This window comes from Chanodichthys erythropterus, chromosome 24 (assembly GCF_024489055.1).
Source record: "Chanodichthys erythropterus isolate Z2021 chromosome 24, ASM2448905v1, whole genome shotgun sequence".
Lineage (NCBI taxonomy): Eukaryota > Metazoa > Chordata > Actinopteri > Cypriniformes > Xenocyprididae > Chanodichthys > Chanodichthys erythropterus.
The window spans coordinates 12508358-12524279 of record NC_090244.1 but is presented as its reverse complement, the minus strand read 5'-3'; the positions used below and the strand labels follow the sequence as shown (position 1 = coordinate 12524279).

The 15922-nt window shown below is 37.3% G+C and overlaps 1 protein-coding gene and 1 long non-coding RNA gene across 20 annotated transcripts in view; one reads left to right on the top strand and one right to left on the bottom strand.

Annotated features, from left to right (window-relative positions):
• The window catches only part of LOC137015138 (uncharacterized), a 93596-nt gene that overhangs the window by 25169 nt on the left and 52505 nt on the right, over positions 1-15922 (top strand). The gene's annotated exons all lie outside the window — the stretch shown is intronic.
• The window catches only part of ppfibp2b (PPFIA binding protein 2b), a 70067-nt gene that overhangs the window by 33879 nt on the left and 20266 nt on the right, over positions 1-15922 (bottom strand). For 16 of the 19 annotated variants that reach the window (XM_067379863.1, XM_067379875.1, XM_067379859.1 and 13 more), the window contains exons 3-4: positions 15333-15538; positions 130-216 (exon numbers count right to left, since the gene is read on the bottom strand). In XM_067379863.1, coding sequence (XP_067235964.1) covers positions 130-216; positions 15333-15538 — 293 coding nt within the window. Of the gene's footprint in view, positions 1-129; positions 217-3557; positions 3717-15332; positions 15539-15922 lie in introns of those variants that run through there. The other 3 variants (XM_067379871.1, XM_067379877.1, XM_067379876.1) reach the window with 3 other exon arrangements.

The window sequence follows — 15922 nt, the reverse complement described above, 5'->3', positions numbered from 1 at the left end:
CGCCAAAGTCCCCTGGCTTGACCCTGTGAGGTTTTACAAGCATGTTGGCTAGTTGTCTTCTCATTGTGTTGACATTGTGACTATTATGCTGAGCTGAAATGCCTTGGAGGCGTGAGTGAAATATCTCACCTGAAGAACCAGAGACTCTTTGTCCCCTTCTAATCTCGCCAGCCGTTCTTGATAGGTCTCATTGTTGCTCGAGGACTGGACGTTAACCTGTGGAGACACACGTGCACGTGTATTTTTAAGTCTTCTGGACTGTAAATGAACTTGTAACTTTATCACTTTAAGTGGCTGTTTTCCTCACGAGGGCTTCCTAAATGTCCCCTTATTGTAGGTTGTTTCAAGTTATACTTGCTTTGTGGTGACATCCAGCTCAAATAGCAAACCCTGAACGACACACGCACACTCACAGAAACTGAAAGTCAACAGAGAGGTGTGCAAGAGGAGGAGCTAACCTGCTTATCCAGTTTTTTGAGAATCAATGGCTCACCACCAATGACAAAATAAACTTTAAACAAAGAGTAGTAAGTGAACCAAATATATTTGAGAGTTGTAAAGGTGTTAAATGACATGTTGGCGGCAAAAATGAACTGACAGGTTTGATATCCCTTCAATGAGAATGCAATAAAGGAGCTCATTACAAATTAATGAGGCAATTTGCATAAATGTTCAGGGTCACAATAAAAATGGAAAAAGAAACATGTTGATGTGCCCCAGGGTTGTTTTGGTTGGATGGATGGATGGATGGATGGATGGATGGATGGATGGATGGATGAAATATACCAATTTAGCATAAATTTTCATATGTCAACAAAAAAAAAGATTAAATAAATCTGTCCAGTCTTTAGAGTATATCAGCAGAAAACATGCCAGTAAATACACAGCATGCAAGATGGGACACTGTCACTTGTCAGCGCTAAGCTAGCACTTGCCACACAGATAATCTCTTTCTTTTAAAAGCTTCTGCTGTGTCCAGGGCTGTCAATTCCTTCTGAGCGGCACAATAAAGCTGTCTACTCAGGGTTTACGGGGCCGGCTGCCTGGAGGAGTTACAGGGTTAAGCCTGTCTAAAGGCAATGCTTAGTCCTCACACATGAGGCTTTCGCTGCATAGTAATTGCAGTTCACAGCAAATTTCGTTCTTTCTTGGGAAACAGGTAGAAAGAAGATAGAGTTTTATGTGATATCATTTTGTATTTATGTCAAGAAATTATGAATAGTTATGAATCTTTCATTCTTGAAGTGAGTAAATATGAACATATAATTGTGATAAATGTGTATTTTACTTCATAAAACAGTTATATTATAGACTTGTCTTGCCGTTATGCCAACAAAATTTTCAAATTCTTTAACACTAACTAAAAGATTGAGGTGCTCAACTTGTGTTCTGGAACATGGTTAACCAGCTCAAGCAGGTCTACACTAGCTTAGCAAGGGTGGCATACCAATCCTAACCAGGTCAACATTGGCCTGGTTAGTTAGTACCAGTTAGTACCCGGCTGACAACCTCCAAAACTATACTTTTTCCTATCCAAGCTTAATATGAGGAAACTATATAACTATAAAACTAATGTGGCGTAAGTTTGTGACAGGTCAATTTGTTTGTTCCCACTTTTTCGGCAGCCTTGCATTTTCCCCATTCATTTCTCCCATAGAGACTTTTTTTCTTCAATAAAGAGTTATAAGCCATAAACCAAATGAACCAGGTACAATGTGATTCACAATATAACATACTTTGATTTAAAGCAAAAAAAGTATTCAAAAATCAAGAATTACAAAAAAACAAAAAAAACAATGGATAAATATAAAACAATTAATTTAAAGATGTTGATTATGTATATATTTAGATTTTAGAGAGCGTATGGAGACTAAAATTACGTCAAACACAGTGCTTCATGGGGGCGGCGCTAAAGAGTTCTTTTGGTGTAATTTGTCAATTGCAGTTCTCTGATTGGTGGAGATTCTCTGCAGAATCATGGGTAATGTAGTTTTTTCACCAAGAATGTCACTGTTAAAAATATATATATATTTTTTTTCATAAAATTGGTTTCAACAAAAGCATATACCATCAATTAATAACCTCATAGCTCACAGAAGATCTGTATTTAATGGTTCTTATTTATCATTAAAAATCAATTCCCCTTATATGGAGAAAATGAATGGGAATCTACTTCAATAAACCGACTGTTGCCATTCAGTGGCACTAGTTGTTCATAAATCACACTTTTAATCTGGAAACCATAACCGTAAAACAATAAAAGAATTTACATTTAACTAAAAAACCCAAACCAAGAGAAAGCAACTTTGCCTCATTGTTTCAGAAGTCCACCACACGCATGATCTACAGCCAATTTAACCTTTAGAAATGAGTTCAAACAGAGAGATTCATGATGCTCTCTAGAGCACCGATTCAATTTATTGCCTCACAAGAGAGATGTTTATAAGCAAGACAACCCACAAGCCCCGGAATTTACCCCTTTTCATGTCCCGCTGCCTGTTCACATAACTGTAAAGTCCTGAAATGGCTTCAGAAGAGCTCAAAAGAAACTACAGTGATCATTATTACTCCACTGTCCAAGAATGTATGACAATTTATGGCACAACCCCTCCCAGTAATAGAGTCCATTCCTCTTCTAAACCGGCATTTTTTACAGTTTTTTTTTATCGTGAGGCATAATTACTGTAATTTCTTTCTTACTTTGAAATGTAATGGTTGGTTAAGTTTTACATTGTGTGCTTTCCTGCAATGTTACACATACCTGCCCCCTATCTGGCTTACCGCAATACCTTGTAAACCACATCAACCATGCAAGCAAGCGTTTCATCGCCTCTTGCACTTTAAGAACAGGTGTGCACGCTGGTGTTCATACCCCCACCATTAAATTGAATTTTACTGCTTGATTTACTACTACTAAGTATCAAGTGTTGTGTCAGTGAATGCATTTTTGTTTGTGTTCAAGGGCATGAGCTCAGAATCATTGAAGCTGGACAGGATAAAAAGCGCTTTTGTACTATTGCAAATCACAAGCTCCTGGCACACACACACACCAGCACAATGCAGCCTGACGTTTTGAACAACAACAAACAGTTCTACACAAATCCAACCACTCTACATCAGTCTGCTCATCCGGGCAACAGAAATCGGCGCTATTTTTACGTCTCTCGTATCATGGAAAATGGAAACTGAAATAAAAATTAAATAAAAAGTATATAGAAATAAAATAAAATCTAATAAAAATGACAAACATGCAACAAAATTACTAAATATGTACACCATAAAAATGAAAACTAATTCAAAATATGAATAAAAACTAGTATTTCAATGATACTAAAATAACATTGTCCATCTTTTATCACACTTAGCTATTGTCATTTTAATGGACTATTTTTTTTTTCTTAGCAGAAGCTCTAAGATAATATACATTAATAAACTTAAATCAAAATTTCATAATATATATTGCAATAATGACTGCTTGACTATGCATGAAAAAACTGAATGGAAATATCCATAAAATGTGGATAACTTAGAGTAGAAAAGCAGACATTTCCACCTACCTTTTTAAGCCAAGTGAAATGCTTATAAAAGTCAATTTCCTCTTCCATGCTGAAGGCCCATCTCGACCCGTTATGATAAGGGAGCGACAGCAGCGGAGCTCTGGGTTTCAGTAACTCTGTCCGCCTGTTTTACAGAGTCGCCTACTCCTCCTCCTCCTTATATTGGCTGCTGAAGACAGGAGTTCCTAACATGCTGAAGCAACTGTACAAACCTCTTTTCTAAAGCCAGACGTCTGTCCGAGACCCCCTACGTCTGCTGCCCAGCCAGACACTTAGAAGTTCAATGTGTGTGTGTGTGTGTGTGTGTGTCAGATGCAAAACATCAATCCACAACTTCCACTCCCTGATGTTACATACTACAACACACCAACTTTCTTGTTCACATGTGAAAGCCTCTATATTTGTTATCTTCCCCTCCCTTTCTTTCAGCCTTTTTTTTTTTAAGTGTGAGACAGTGGCTTTAATTAAGTTCCAATGCAAGTCTGAACCGAAACAAGCCAGTGTCTCTGTAAGCACAAGAAACACAGCGAGAGAAGGGGGGACATTTAAAGGCACACTGCCTTCAAGCGCTCTCCCATCTGTTTTTAATCAAGGCTACAACCCAAAGACCCTGTTTCCTGTGGAAGACATCCATCCATTTCTATGTGTTTTTTTACTTTTACAAGCAACCCTGCTGTCCAGTTGTCTCCTTCATAGACAAACACAGCTGAGGCAGAGGCTGTGAAGGGAATGAAAAGCACAAACTAGCCTGTTTAGTAATAGATAACAACATAATAACCTTTTGATCTTGTCAGGTCTTTAGCTTAACATGCCACTATGTACACCGCTATAAACTATTATATAATTAACTTTCTTAAACAGACAAAAAAGGAATTATGTCATCATTTATAGTGTCACATTAGCAAAATTTCATGTGCAAAAAAAAGTCCGATGTCCATAGTGTAGCGCTGTATGAAGCACCGTTCACACAGAAATTTTAAAAATGTACTGATCGCTAAGATTATGATAAATGGGGGCTGAAGCTTTAAAGGTGTCCTAGAATCAAAAATTGAATTTACCTTGGCATAGTTGAATAACAAGAGTTCAGTACATGGAAATGACATACAGTGAGTCTCAAACTCCATTGTTTCCTCCTTCTTATATAAATCTCATTTGTTTAAAAGACCTCCGAAGAACAGGTGAATCTCAACATAACACCGACTGTTACGTAACAGTCGGGATCATTAATATGTATGACCACAATATTTGCATATGCCAGCCCATGTTCAAGGCATTAGACAAGCCAGTATTAACGTCTGCTGAATCATCAGACTAGGTAAGCAAGCAAAAACAATAGCGAAAAATGGCAGATGGAGCAATAATAACTGACATGATCCATGGTTACATGATATTTTTAGTGATATTTGTAAATTGTCTTTATGTTTCATTAGCATGTTGCTAATGTACTGTTAAATGTGGTTAAAATTACCATCGTTTATTACTGTATTTCAAGAGAGCCGTCGCTATTTTCATTATTAAACACTTGCAGTCTGTATAATTCATAAACACAACTTCATTCTTTATAAATCTCTCCAACAGTGTAGCATTAGCTGTTAGCCACGGAGCACAGCCTCAAACTCATTCAGAATCAAATGTATATCAAAAAAATACTATACTCACATGATCCGACACATGCATGCAGTATGCATGACGAACATCTTGTACAGATCCATTTGAGGGTTATAGTAGCTGTGTGAACTTTGTAAATGCACTGTAATATAGTCGAGAGCTCGGGGGGCAGGGAGCAGACGATTTAAAGGGGCTGCAGCCTGAATCAGTGTATAGTTAATGATGCCCCAAAATAGGCAGTTAAAAAAATGTATTAAAAAAAAATCTATGGGGTATTTTGAGCTGAAACTTCACAGACACATTCAGGGGACACCTTAGACTTATATTACATCTTGTAAAAACTGGTTCTAGGGCACCTTTAAAACTACAAAAATGTAAAAGTACATTTTATTTTTAAAAGCAGTAAAACCTTGTTAATTAGTTAACTAAGTTACCTTACGATATATGGCGAAAAGTAAAAATGATTCAAGTAAAAATGATGAATTACTGTATAATTTACAGTGAAGTCCCTGCGTGACATCATCACATATGGCTATATTTTATATAATATTTTGTTCTCATTTTTGTTATCAGTAATGTATATTTGGGTGTTTTTTGTTACAATATATGTTATTTAAAGTCCCCCTGAAATCAAAACTTAAGTTTTTTAGCTTTTAGTATGAATATGTTAGCCTTATGTTACGAATAAGCTGGTGTGTTCCAAAACAATGACAAAATTTGCATTTAGGAGATAAAAGCATTCAAAACTTACAGTCTATCAGTTCGGTCATTTGCTCACACATTTACTAGTTTCCACATAGTGCACTATATAGAGAATAGGGAACGATTCAGACAGTGCAAATATGCTTTCCTTTGACGTGAATGAAGTCAGTTTTCGCGTTAGTATCACGTGAACCGCCACAATGCGAGCACAGTCTGCTCTGGCCCAGGGACAAGAGAGCACAGAGCGGATCATATCTGCGAATCGGCGCAGACCACCAAAGGTATCAGACCCATTTAAATTCTGCACAGAATGCTATACTTTAAAGTGATATAGAGGAGATTAGGAGAGTAGCATCTGCCTGCAATACCAGAGGCTGCATTTTAAGGACCGCATTTCTAGGTCCCTAGCAATGATTTAGTTGTTTAATTAACTTTAATTTATATATTGTCCTAACCAGCCCCTAGCCCTAAACCTACCCGTTGGTAATGTTATTCATTAAATTTAATTGATATATTGTCCTAACCAGCTCCTAGCCCTAAACCTACCCATTGGTAACCCTGTATAATTATTTAAACTAGATGGTGCTGTCACAAAAACTAGGGTCCTAGAAATGCAGTCCTAAAACTGCTGCGGTCCTTAAAGTGCAGCCTCCGGTATTGCAGGCAGATAATATTGGATTAGGAGGAGAAACGGTTAGATATTAAAAGGAAACTGAGGTTTTACTAAGTTTAATGGTTTTGGCCGAGCTGTGATATAAATGAAACGCTATTGGCTATTTAAAAAAAAAAAAATTTAAATGAAAATTTACGGGTGAGATTTCGGTTATAGAATGCGGTTGTCACTCCTGTAAATAACCGTACTGTGTGTGAACTTAACCGTATTAAGGACTCAAATACAGGACTGACAACCTTTTTCTGCTGCTGTGTGAACGTGGCCTAAGTCATATGATAGCTTTGTCTGAGCAAAAGACTGAAATTTAAGTCATTATTCACTAAAATGTTCCTCTCTAGTGAGCTGTACTCTGTATTCAGACCAATTCATGAATGAATCATTCAGGCAGGTCCAGGGAAATGGATCGACTGATTCATTAAAAAGATCTGAATAAAAAATTATCCACTCACAAATCAGAAATCTTATGAACGCACCAATAAGAGCTAGGGAAGACTTTTCTGTGACAGTAAAGAGTTAAATTTGACACAAAGCTGAAAATATAGTGCACAAGTCATACAGAGCACTTTTCTGATATTATATTTTTGTCATTTTAGAACTTGACAGCCCCACTGAAAACAGCGGCTCATGATATGCTTCAAACATTCACTTTTTGTTCCACAGATTGATACAGGTTTGGAACGACATAAGGGTGAGTAAATGGTTAACTATCAACATATTTTCCACTCAAAAAAAAAAAAAAAAAAAAAATACAAAATGCTGAAACATTTATTATGGGCAGGTCACCAACCCTTAGTTTTAGCCATTACACCCTCTTCTAGCATCGCCTCACTCAGAGCGTTTCCTGTTTGCGTCATGGGGTGTTTAGTGTAATGCACAGAGGAACATGCACAAAAACATTAAATGAATACAGCTGGATTCAAGAAATGACACTTTAACTTTTTTGCGTAGAGAAACACAGTATTTTGCATTGTTTTTTTGGTGCTTTCAGGTGAACTTTTTCCATTCTAAAACAAAAACATATTCTTCTAAGCGAGGTAGGCTGCGATTATGTCAGCTATCAAGCATTATTAGAGGTTCCACCCTGAGATCAAGCAGGGACGATTGGGTCTTATTAGCGTAGCACACAACTTATCCAGAGCTTTAGGAGTTCAGCTACACCTGGCAAAGTCTCTGATCCTGACAGCTGCGGAGCTGGAGACACACCAGACACACATGCACAAGCATACATAAACAAGAGTAGACATATTTTAATACTATCAAACAGACACGCTTTACCTTAGGTCTCAGATCAGGTTATGAGATGAAAAACCTCTCTTATCTCTTTTCTGCAGCTGCCACAAACATTCCTCATCATGTGCATGTAAACATGAGCCAGATACGGCGTGTAAGAACAAAGCGTAATGCGGCCCCTCTAATGCGAACGTCTCACTATCACTTGATCGCATTTCCTGCACTTTTTTTACCGGCTGTAATTAGGCAGCATGAGTACTTGATCCCTCTTAGAGACACTTAGAGGACTGCTGTGTTGTGGAAGGACCCCGTGGACTTAAGCCCAAAGTGTACTTCAGATTTTATGTGTGCGCTAGGGTATGCGTACTGTGCTTTTGATGTGAATTTCATCATCAGCACAGTATGGACATAATGAATGAACACCCAGCTGGATTTTTTCAACTCGCATATGCGCTTTGATATTTTTTGCACTAATTAGTTTGTCCACAAGGTGGCAACACAGTTGAAAAAGACTCTGAGACACAACAAGAACAACAACAAACTACTGAAGATGGCAACGACAATAGACACCTACGTTGACGAGTTCTTGTGTGAGGAGATCAAGAGATACTCATAACTCTAGTTTAAATAAGTACAAACCAAGATATTTTATTATTTGCTCATAACTTTTGGAGAGAAATAGTGCAGACCGGACAAGCATGAATCTTTCTAGTGTGCAAATGTCAGACACCTGTGTTCACGCACACTATGAGTATACTTTGAAAGGCATGTATAATGTATAAACTAAGTATACTTGGGTTTTATAGAGAAATGTTTGTGGGTAAAAAGGTCCAGCCTATCATCAATATATAATCAGTGTTGGGGTAACGCATTACAAGTAACTTGAGTTATGTAATCAGATTACTTTTTTCAAGTAACTAGTAAAGTAACATATTACTTTTAAATTTACAACTAAATATATGAGTTACTTTTTCAAATAAGAGACACAAAAGTAATGTAACGCATTACTTACCATAAAAAGTAACTAAGTAACGCAATTAGTTACTTTTTTAGGGAGTAACGCAATATTTGTAATGCATTACTTTTAAAAGTAACTTTCCAAACACTAATCAAAAGTGTACTGATGTATGAAGCAAATGGGCACTATCATACACCCGGCGCAATGTGGCACCAGGTGCGACACAAGTATTTTTTTGCTAGTTTCAGCCTGACGCAGTTATCATTTTCACGTCCTGTGCCTCGTTGTTTAAATAGAAAATGCATTTGTGCTCGTTTGTGCGCCCATGGGTGTGCTGGTCTGCGTTGTGGTCAGGCGCATTGTTGGCGCGTTACTATTTTGAGGCAATTGAAATAGACTGCACCATTGTCCAACTGAAACCTTGTCTAAAGTCAGTGGCGCAATATTTGTTTTGTTATTTAAAGGTGCCCTAGAATTAAAAATTGAATTTATCTTGGCATAGTTAAATAACAAGAGTTCAGTACATGGAAATGACATACAGTGAGTCTCAAACACCATTGTTTCTTCCTTCTTATATAAATCTCATTTGTTTAAAAGACCTCAGAAGAACAGGCGAATCTCAACATAACACCGACTGTTACGTAACAGTTGGGATCATTAATATGTATGACCCCAATATTTGCATATGCCAGCCCATGTTCAATGCATTAGACAAGGGCAGGATGTCTGGATGTGCACAGCTGAATCATCAGACTAGGTAAGCAAGCAAGAACAATAGCGAAAAATGGCAGATGGAGCAATAATAACTGACATGATCCATGATAACATGATTTTTAGTGATATTTGTAAATTGTCTTTCTAAATGTTTCGTTAGCATGTTGCTAATGTACTGTTAAATGTGGTTAAAGTTACCATCGTTTCTTACTGTATTCACTGAGACAAGAGCCGTCGTTATTTTCATTTTTAAACACTTGCAGTCTGTATAATTCATAAACACAACTTCATTCTTTATAAATCTCTCCAACAGTGTAGCATTAGCCGTTAGCCACAGAGCACAGCCTCAAATTCATTCAGAATCAATGTAAACATCCAAATAAATACTTTACTCACATGATCTGACACATACATGCAGTAAGCATGACGAACACTTTGTAAAGATCCATTTTGAGGGTTATATTAGCTGTGTAAACTTTGTTTATGCACTGTTTAAGGCAAGCGCGAGCTCCGTGGGCGGGGAGCGTGAGCATTTAAAGAGGCTGCAACATGAATCGGCACATTTCTAATTATGCCTCAAAATAGGCAGTTAAAAAAAATGAATAAAAAAAAATCTATGGGGTATTTTGAGCTGAAACTTCACAGACACATTCAGGGGACACCTTAGACTTGTATTACATCTTGCAAAAAAACGTTCGATGGCACCTTGAAGAGAGCATGTTAGTAATAAACGGCTATATACGGCAGCACAACGCGTGTTCATTCTGCTTATTATACACACAGGGAAGCGCAGCAGCACACAAACATGCCAAATATTAAAAATAAAAGGATTACAATGTAAAAGATTATTATTGCGTGCATAAAGGTAAGGCTTTTCCCGTAGATGGTCTGCTCACACACTTTAACCTACCGCATGAGCAGATCCGTTTCCTCACTATAGACGCGTTCAGTTATTCCGCTTGCAGATTCTGCCTTGTAAATAGCGAATACGCCATGGCGCGAGCGCAACTGGCTTTTAAAGGGAATGGGAGACGAGACTCTGGTTGGTTTATTGCATGTTACGCACAAAACACACCCATGACTCATTCAGAGAATAGAGACAATCCTTTTAGACAATGTGCCAGGCTCACCAACCATTTTTCCCGTCTTTAAACTAGCAGAAGTGGATTCGGACACAATCTAAGTGCATTTGTGCTGTGCGCTTTAGACCATGCACTTAGATTGTTAAAATAGGGCCTAAAAAGACTTTAGATAGACACAGACTGTGCACTCATATTACTTATGAATGGGAGTGAGTGCAACGCGCAATATGGTGGAATAAGTCCCGCCTTCTGAATAAAGTCATTGCATCACTGCAGCTGCTGCTCCAGTTCTGAGACGAGTGCTGAAAGGCCAATTCACCCTGCACTGACAGACAACGACCAATGAAATCACCGGATTACAGTACGTAATTTCTCAGACATTCCAAGACCCGACAAATGCTAATTCAACATGCTGAAATGGCAAAAACAAGAGCCAACCAACTCCGATAGGGGTAACACACTGATGCGATAAAAAACAGACAAAATGTCTGTTGCCATCTGTCTGCACTCTGTGAATTGGCCTTAGGACTGCATATGCGCGTTGGTTGGTCTAGCCTGAAATACAAGCTTTTTTAATGCTATTTGAACAGCATTTATGGGATAGTTCATGTCAGATTTTGAAGATGATTTAAAATATTTCATTTAAATGTTGGTGTGGCAAGTAGGTTTTGAGATTTCAAGATTCCCCCATTTAAGAAGATAGGACTTGGTCTTGGTTTCCTGAAATAGCTGCCCGGAGGCCTTGCAAATATGGCCGCCGAGTGAACAGACTTTCTTTGAAATGGACTTTGATGAAGCACAGTCAAAAGCTCTGAAGCACTTTCAAACCAAGCAGCTTTCTGTTGGTAAGCGTGGCGAATCCACATTACCAACTTGAAACCATTACGAAATCTGCGTAGGCAAATCTTGAGAATTCCCAATTGTGTGAATTCCTATGGATGACTGGATTTTGTCTTTGAAAAATTGTTAAATGTGACCACAACTTGATGGTCAGATCCCTACAAAAACACGACTCTTGACTGATCCTCGAGCTCCGCCAACAGGTTGCTTATGCACTTTCTGAGATTTTCTATGTTTATTGAACAAGAAATCACCACAGGCTGCTGATGAGAATCATGTGTGAGCATTTTCCATTGGGATACACAAATAACTGTCTAAATGAATCTTGTGACTGTTTTTGCCAATAACAAATATCAGCAAAACAAGAAAAACACTATTCTGAGAAAGCAAGTATGCATGCATTGCCAGGTTACAGATCAACAAATGAATCTAGTTGCATGAGCTGTCAGCGGAGATGTCAGTTAAGACTTACCCTAAAGGAGATGAAGCCAAGCTAAAAGTGACTGAATAGATTTTAAAGCAGAGCAAAAGAGTGTAGAGAAAGGAGAGAGGAATATGAAGGGAAAGAGGGAGAGAGGCAGGAAGCTCAGCCCTATCAATGTCTCAGAGGGGATCCGAACTCTTTTAAAAACATCCAAGCAACATACACGCATACGCACGCAAACGCTGGGCCAGAAACTGCCTCTGGGACACGTGAGAAAAGACCCTGTAATAGGCACAAGTCTGTAATTAAAGGGATCGTTCACTTCAGTTGCAATGGTTCCCAAATGAACAGCTCATTGAAGGGGAAGATTTACGTCATTAATGATTTCTTGTGGATTTGCTCTTCACACAAAGTGATCAAATAACTGTAGAGGACTAGGAATATAGTGCACAAGCTGTATTTTTTCTTTTATATGGATATGATTATTTTTAAATGTGTACATTTATGTTGAATGTATTTATCTGTTTTTTTTTTTTATTATTATCAACAATATTTCTCTGTATAATTTAATTATTATTTTTGGTTGAAAAGGGTTGAATGGAGCTCTTGGTTAATGCTTTAGAAAAGTTTAAAAATATATATATTTTTTTTTTTAGATGGGAAAACTTAATGTAAAACGAAGTGAAAATTAGAAATTTTAACTTGGCAACAAACTAAAATATAAATAAGTTGAAGTTGAAAATTACTAAAACTAAAACTGAAGTGAAATAAATTAAAGTAGAAATGTATGAAGAAATATTTAAAAAACACAAAACAAAATTACTAAAATTTAAACTAGAATAAAAAAACATACAAATAAAAGATATAGAAATATTAATTTAATAAAGAATATTTGATTTTAATATAAATAATACTAAATATGGACCACTTTCATAAAACTTTTTTTTTCCTTTATTGAAAATCATGGTCACTATGAACTGCTGTTGTATGTATACTTGCAGGGTCTTTTGCTGTTTATAATCATGTCACCACATTTACATTAAAAAGGTTTTGTTTCATAAACATGACAAATGTTGAAAGAAGTTAATTTATCATCTGAAAAACATCTGTATCACTGCACTTTGTGTAAATATTTATGTAAAAATAACATTATCCAAAAAAATTTGAGAATGGCACCAGACTAAAGAGAGAAACTCAGAAAATTAATGTGCTGACTTGAATTAGAAGACGGACACTTGTTAAGTGAATTACCCCTTACAAAGGCTTAAATCAACCTGTATGATAACTGACCATGGTTCTTAAATAACTAGACTTGGTAGAATACATCTGCTACTCTGCTGCTGTTGCTGTTATTGCTGTTGCTGCTGCTGTAGAGCAAGTACGGGATTTGCTACTGCCAATACATACACGACACGCTGCTGTGAAAAATAAGACATGCTGCTGCTGTACAATATAGCGTACATGAATTACCCGTAGCAGATCTATACAGGTGGAGCTGGGGAAGGTGGAGGGTTTCTGAAAGCGTGCTCCACTGCTAAGGCAAATGCTACTCATGTATTTGAAGACTGAGCATGCATGCTTGTTGGCTACTAATACAGCAGGAACCAATCATCTGTGTCCTATAGATAATGATGTAATTATGAGCAGTTGAGTTAAGGACCCATTAGCCTGCCCATTTAGAGTTTCATGACAGAACTGTATTTTTCTTTCATCGCATTGCTTTTGTCGTTTTTTTTTTGTGCTCGAAAGAGTATCAGTGTGTGGATGTCAAATGGTTTGATTTGCATTTTTGACCTGTTTTTTTTTTTTTTTTTTTTTACGTCAATTTGATATTTTTTTCAACATCAATTGGACATCAGTGTGTGGACGTCAACTGGATGTCAAGTTTTGATGTCAATTCGACTTTTTTTATTTTATTTTTTTAAATCAGTTGGACTGTGTGGACGTCAAATTGACAAAAACATTGACGCCTTTTTGATGGGTTTTTTTCGACATCAATTGGACATCTGTGTGGACGTCAAAATGACATCAAAAAATTGACGTCAATTTGATATTTTTTTTAACATCAATTGGACATCAGTGTGAGGACGTCAAAATGACATCAAAAAATTGACGTCAATTTGATGTGTTTTTTTCAACATCAATTGGACATCTGTGTGGACGTCAAAATGACATCAAAAAATTAACGTCAATTTGATGTTTTTTTTTTTTTACATCAATTGGACATCAGTGTGTGGACGTCAAATTGACAAAGAATTGATGTCAATTTGATGTTTTTTTTCGACATCAATTGGACATCTGTGTGGACGTCAAAATGACATTAAAAATGTACGCCAATTTAACGGCATTTTTTTACGTCAATTTTTTTGACGCCAATTTGATGTCATTTTTTTTGACGTTGTCTTTTACGACATTAATTGGACATCAGTGTGTGGACGTCAAAAAATTGATGTCAGACATTTTTTTTTCCGACATCAATTGGACATCAGTGAATGGATATCAACAATGTCCAACAGCGTTTTTGAAAATCTACCTATCCCATCTACTTATCAGCAACTTGTACACCTTAACAGTTTTGTATTATTAGAATGGCAGTGGCTAAATGTATTGCATATTGTACTAGGCAGATGTGTATTTCTGCGCATGTTTTTTTATTGTGGCGACTTGCTTGTTGACTTTATCCTGCAGGAGTGCCTAACTTGGAAGAAATAGTGAGGATTACTGATCTAGGTGGTTATCCATGCTTGTTTAGAGAGCTTTAATTATTTTGTGGATTGCTACAGTATGTTAGTATGAGTGATGGTGGCTGAAAATCTTGTAATTAATGCTGTAGTTTATAATATCTTAAAATGAGTGATACAAGTTGTTCCATCTTCATACAGGTGCTGTACTGCAGTCAAATCCAGAATCGTCTGAGGCTGACATCATAAAATACATAAAGAACTATCTCTGATTAGCTCCCGACAGATATGTTGGTATGGGACGCCAGAAGGGCCAGACAGCCATTAATCGTTGTTCTCAATCAGAATAGGTGCATTTTGGTTTTTATTTACATTTGTATAACTGATATGAAGTTTGCTGAATAAAAGTTCTGTCATGACAGTGTTTGGCATGGTAATGGGTATGACAATGTTGATATGTTTGGCCTTGGTGGAATACATCTGCTACACTGCTGCTGCTGATTATTCCTGCTGCTGCTGCAGAGTAAGGACGGGATTTGCTACTGCTAATACATACACAACACGCTGCTGTGAGCAAGTAAGACATGCTGCTGCTGTACAATTGTATACATGAATTACCCATAGCCGATCTATACAGGTGGAGCTGGGGAAGGTGGAGGGTTTCTGAAAGCACACTGCATCTGTTACAGGAAATGCTGACTCCTTGGCTATTGATACAGCAGGGAGAATGATGTAATTGCAAGCAGATTGAGTTAAGGACCTATCAGCCAGTGCCATCTAGAGTTTCACGACAGAACTTTTTATTACTATTCCAACATAATATCCACATTAATTTTAAAGGCTTTAACTTTCATATGCCTTACCGATCCTTTCTCCAGCCACTCCATGAGGCTCTGCGCGGTAGTGCAGGGCAGCTGGGAGCGCAGTGAGTTGCGGTCCTCCTCCCCGGCCTGCAGCTCCAGTGCCAATCGCAGCTCCTCAGCCAGCTGGAGTACTTGCAGGGGCCCGATGCTCACAGGAGAGCCCAGGTCATACAGCCCATTACTGAACTCCACCGCAGCCTTGGAACCTGCCGACAGAAACATAAGATAGACTAAATAATAAATAGAAGAGGTTAGACTCATGGGTTAGTGGTCATACGCTCATATGGGTGATACAGGTTTGAATCCACCAAATTTTACAATGCTATTCCTTCTTTCTTTTCTTACCATGTCTTTTATTTTTATCAAAGCAGCCAAAAGGCAATTTTCACTCAGAAATTGCTAGTAAATTTCACAAATAATTACAAAAAACAGCAAGTAATACATTGAATTAAACATGACGTTTTAAAGTAGAAAGACTGAAATAGTATCAGGGTTATTATCGTTAACTGAAACAAAAATTATTAGTTGAATTATTAGAAATGACTAAAAATTAAACTAAAATTAGCATGAAAACTAATAATATGAAACTA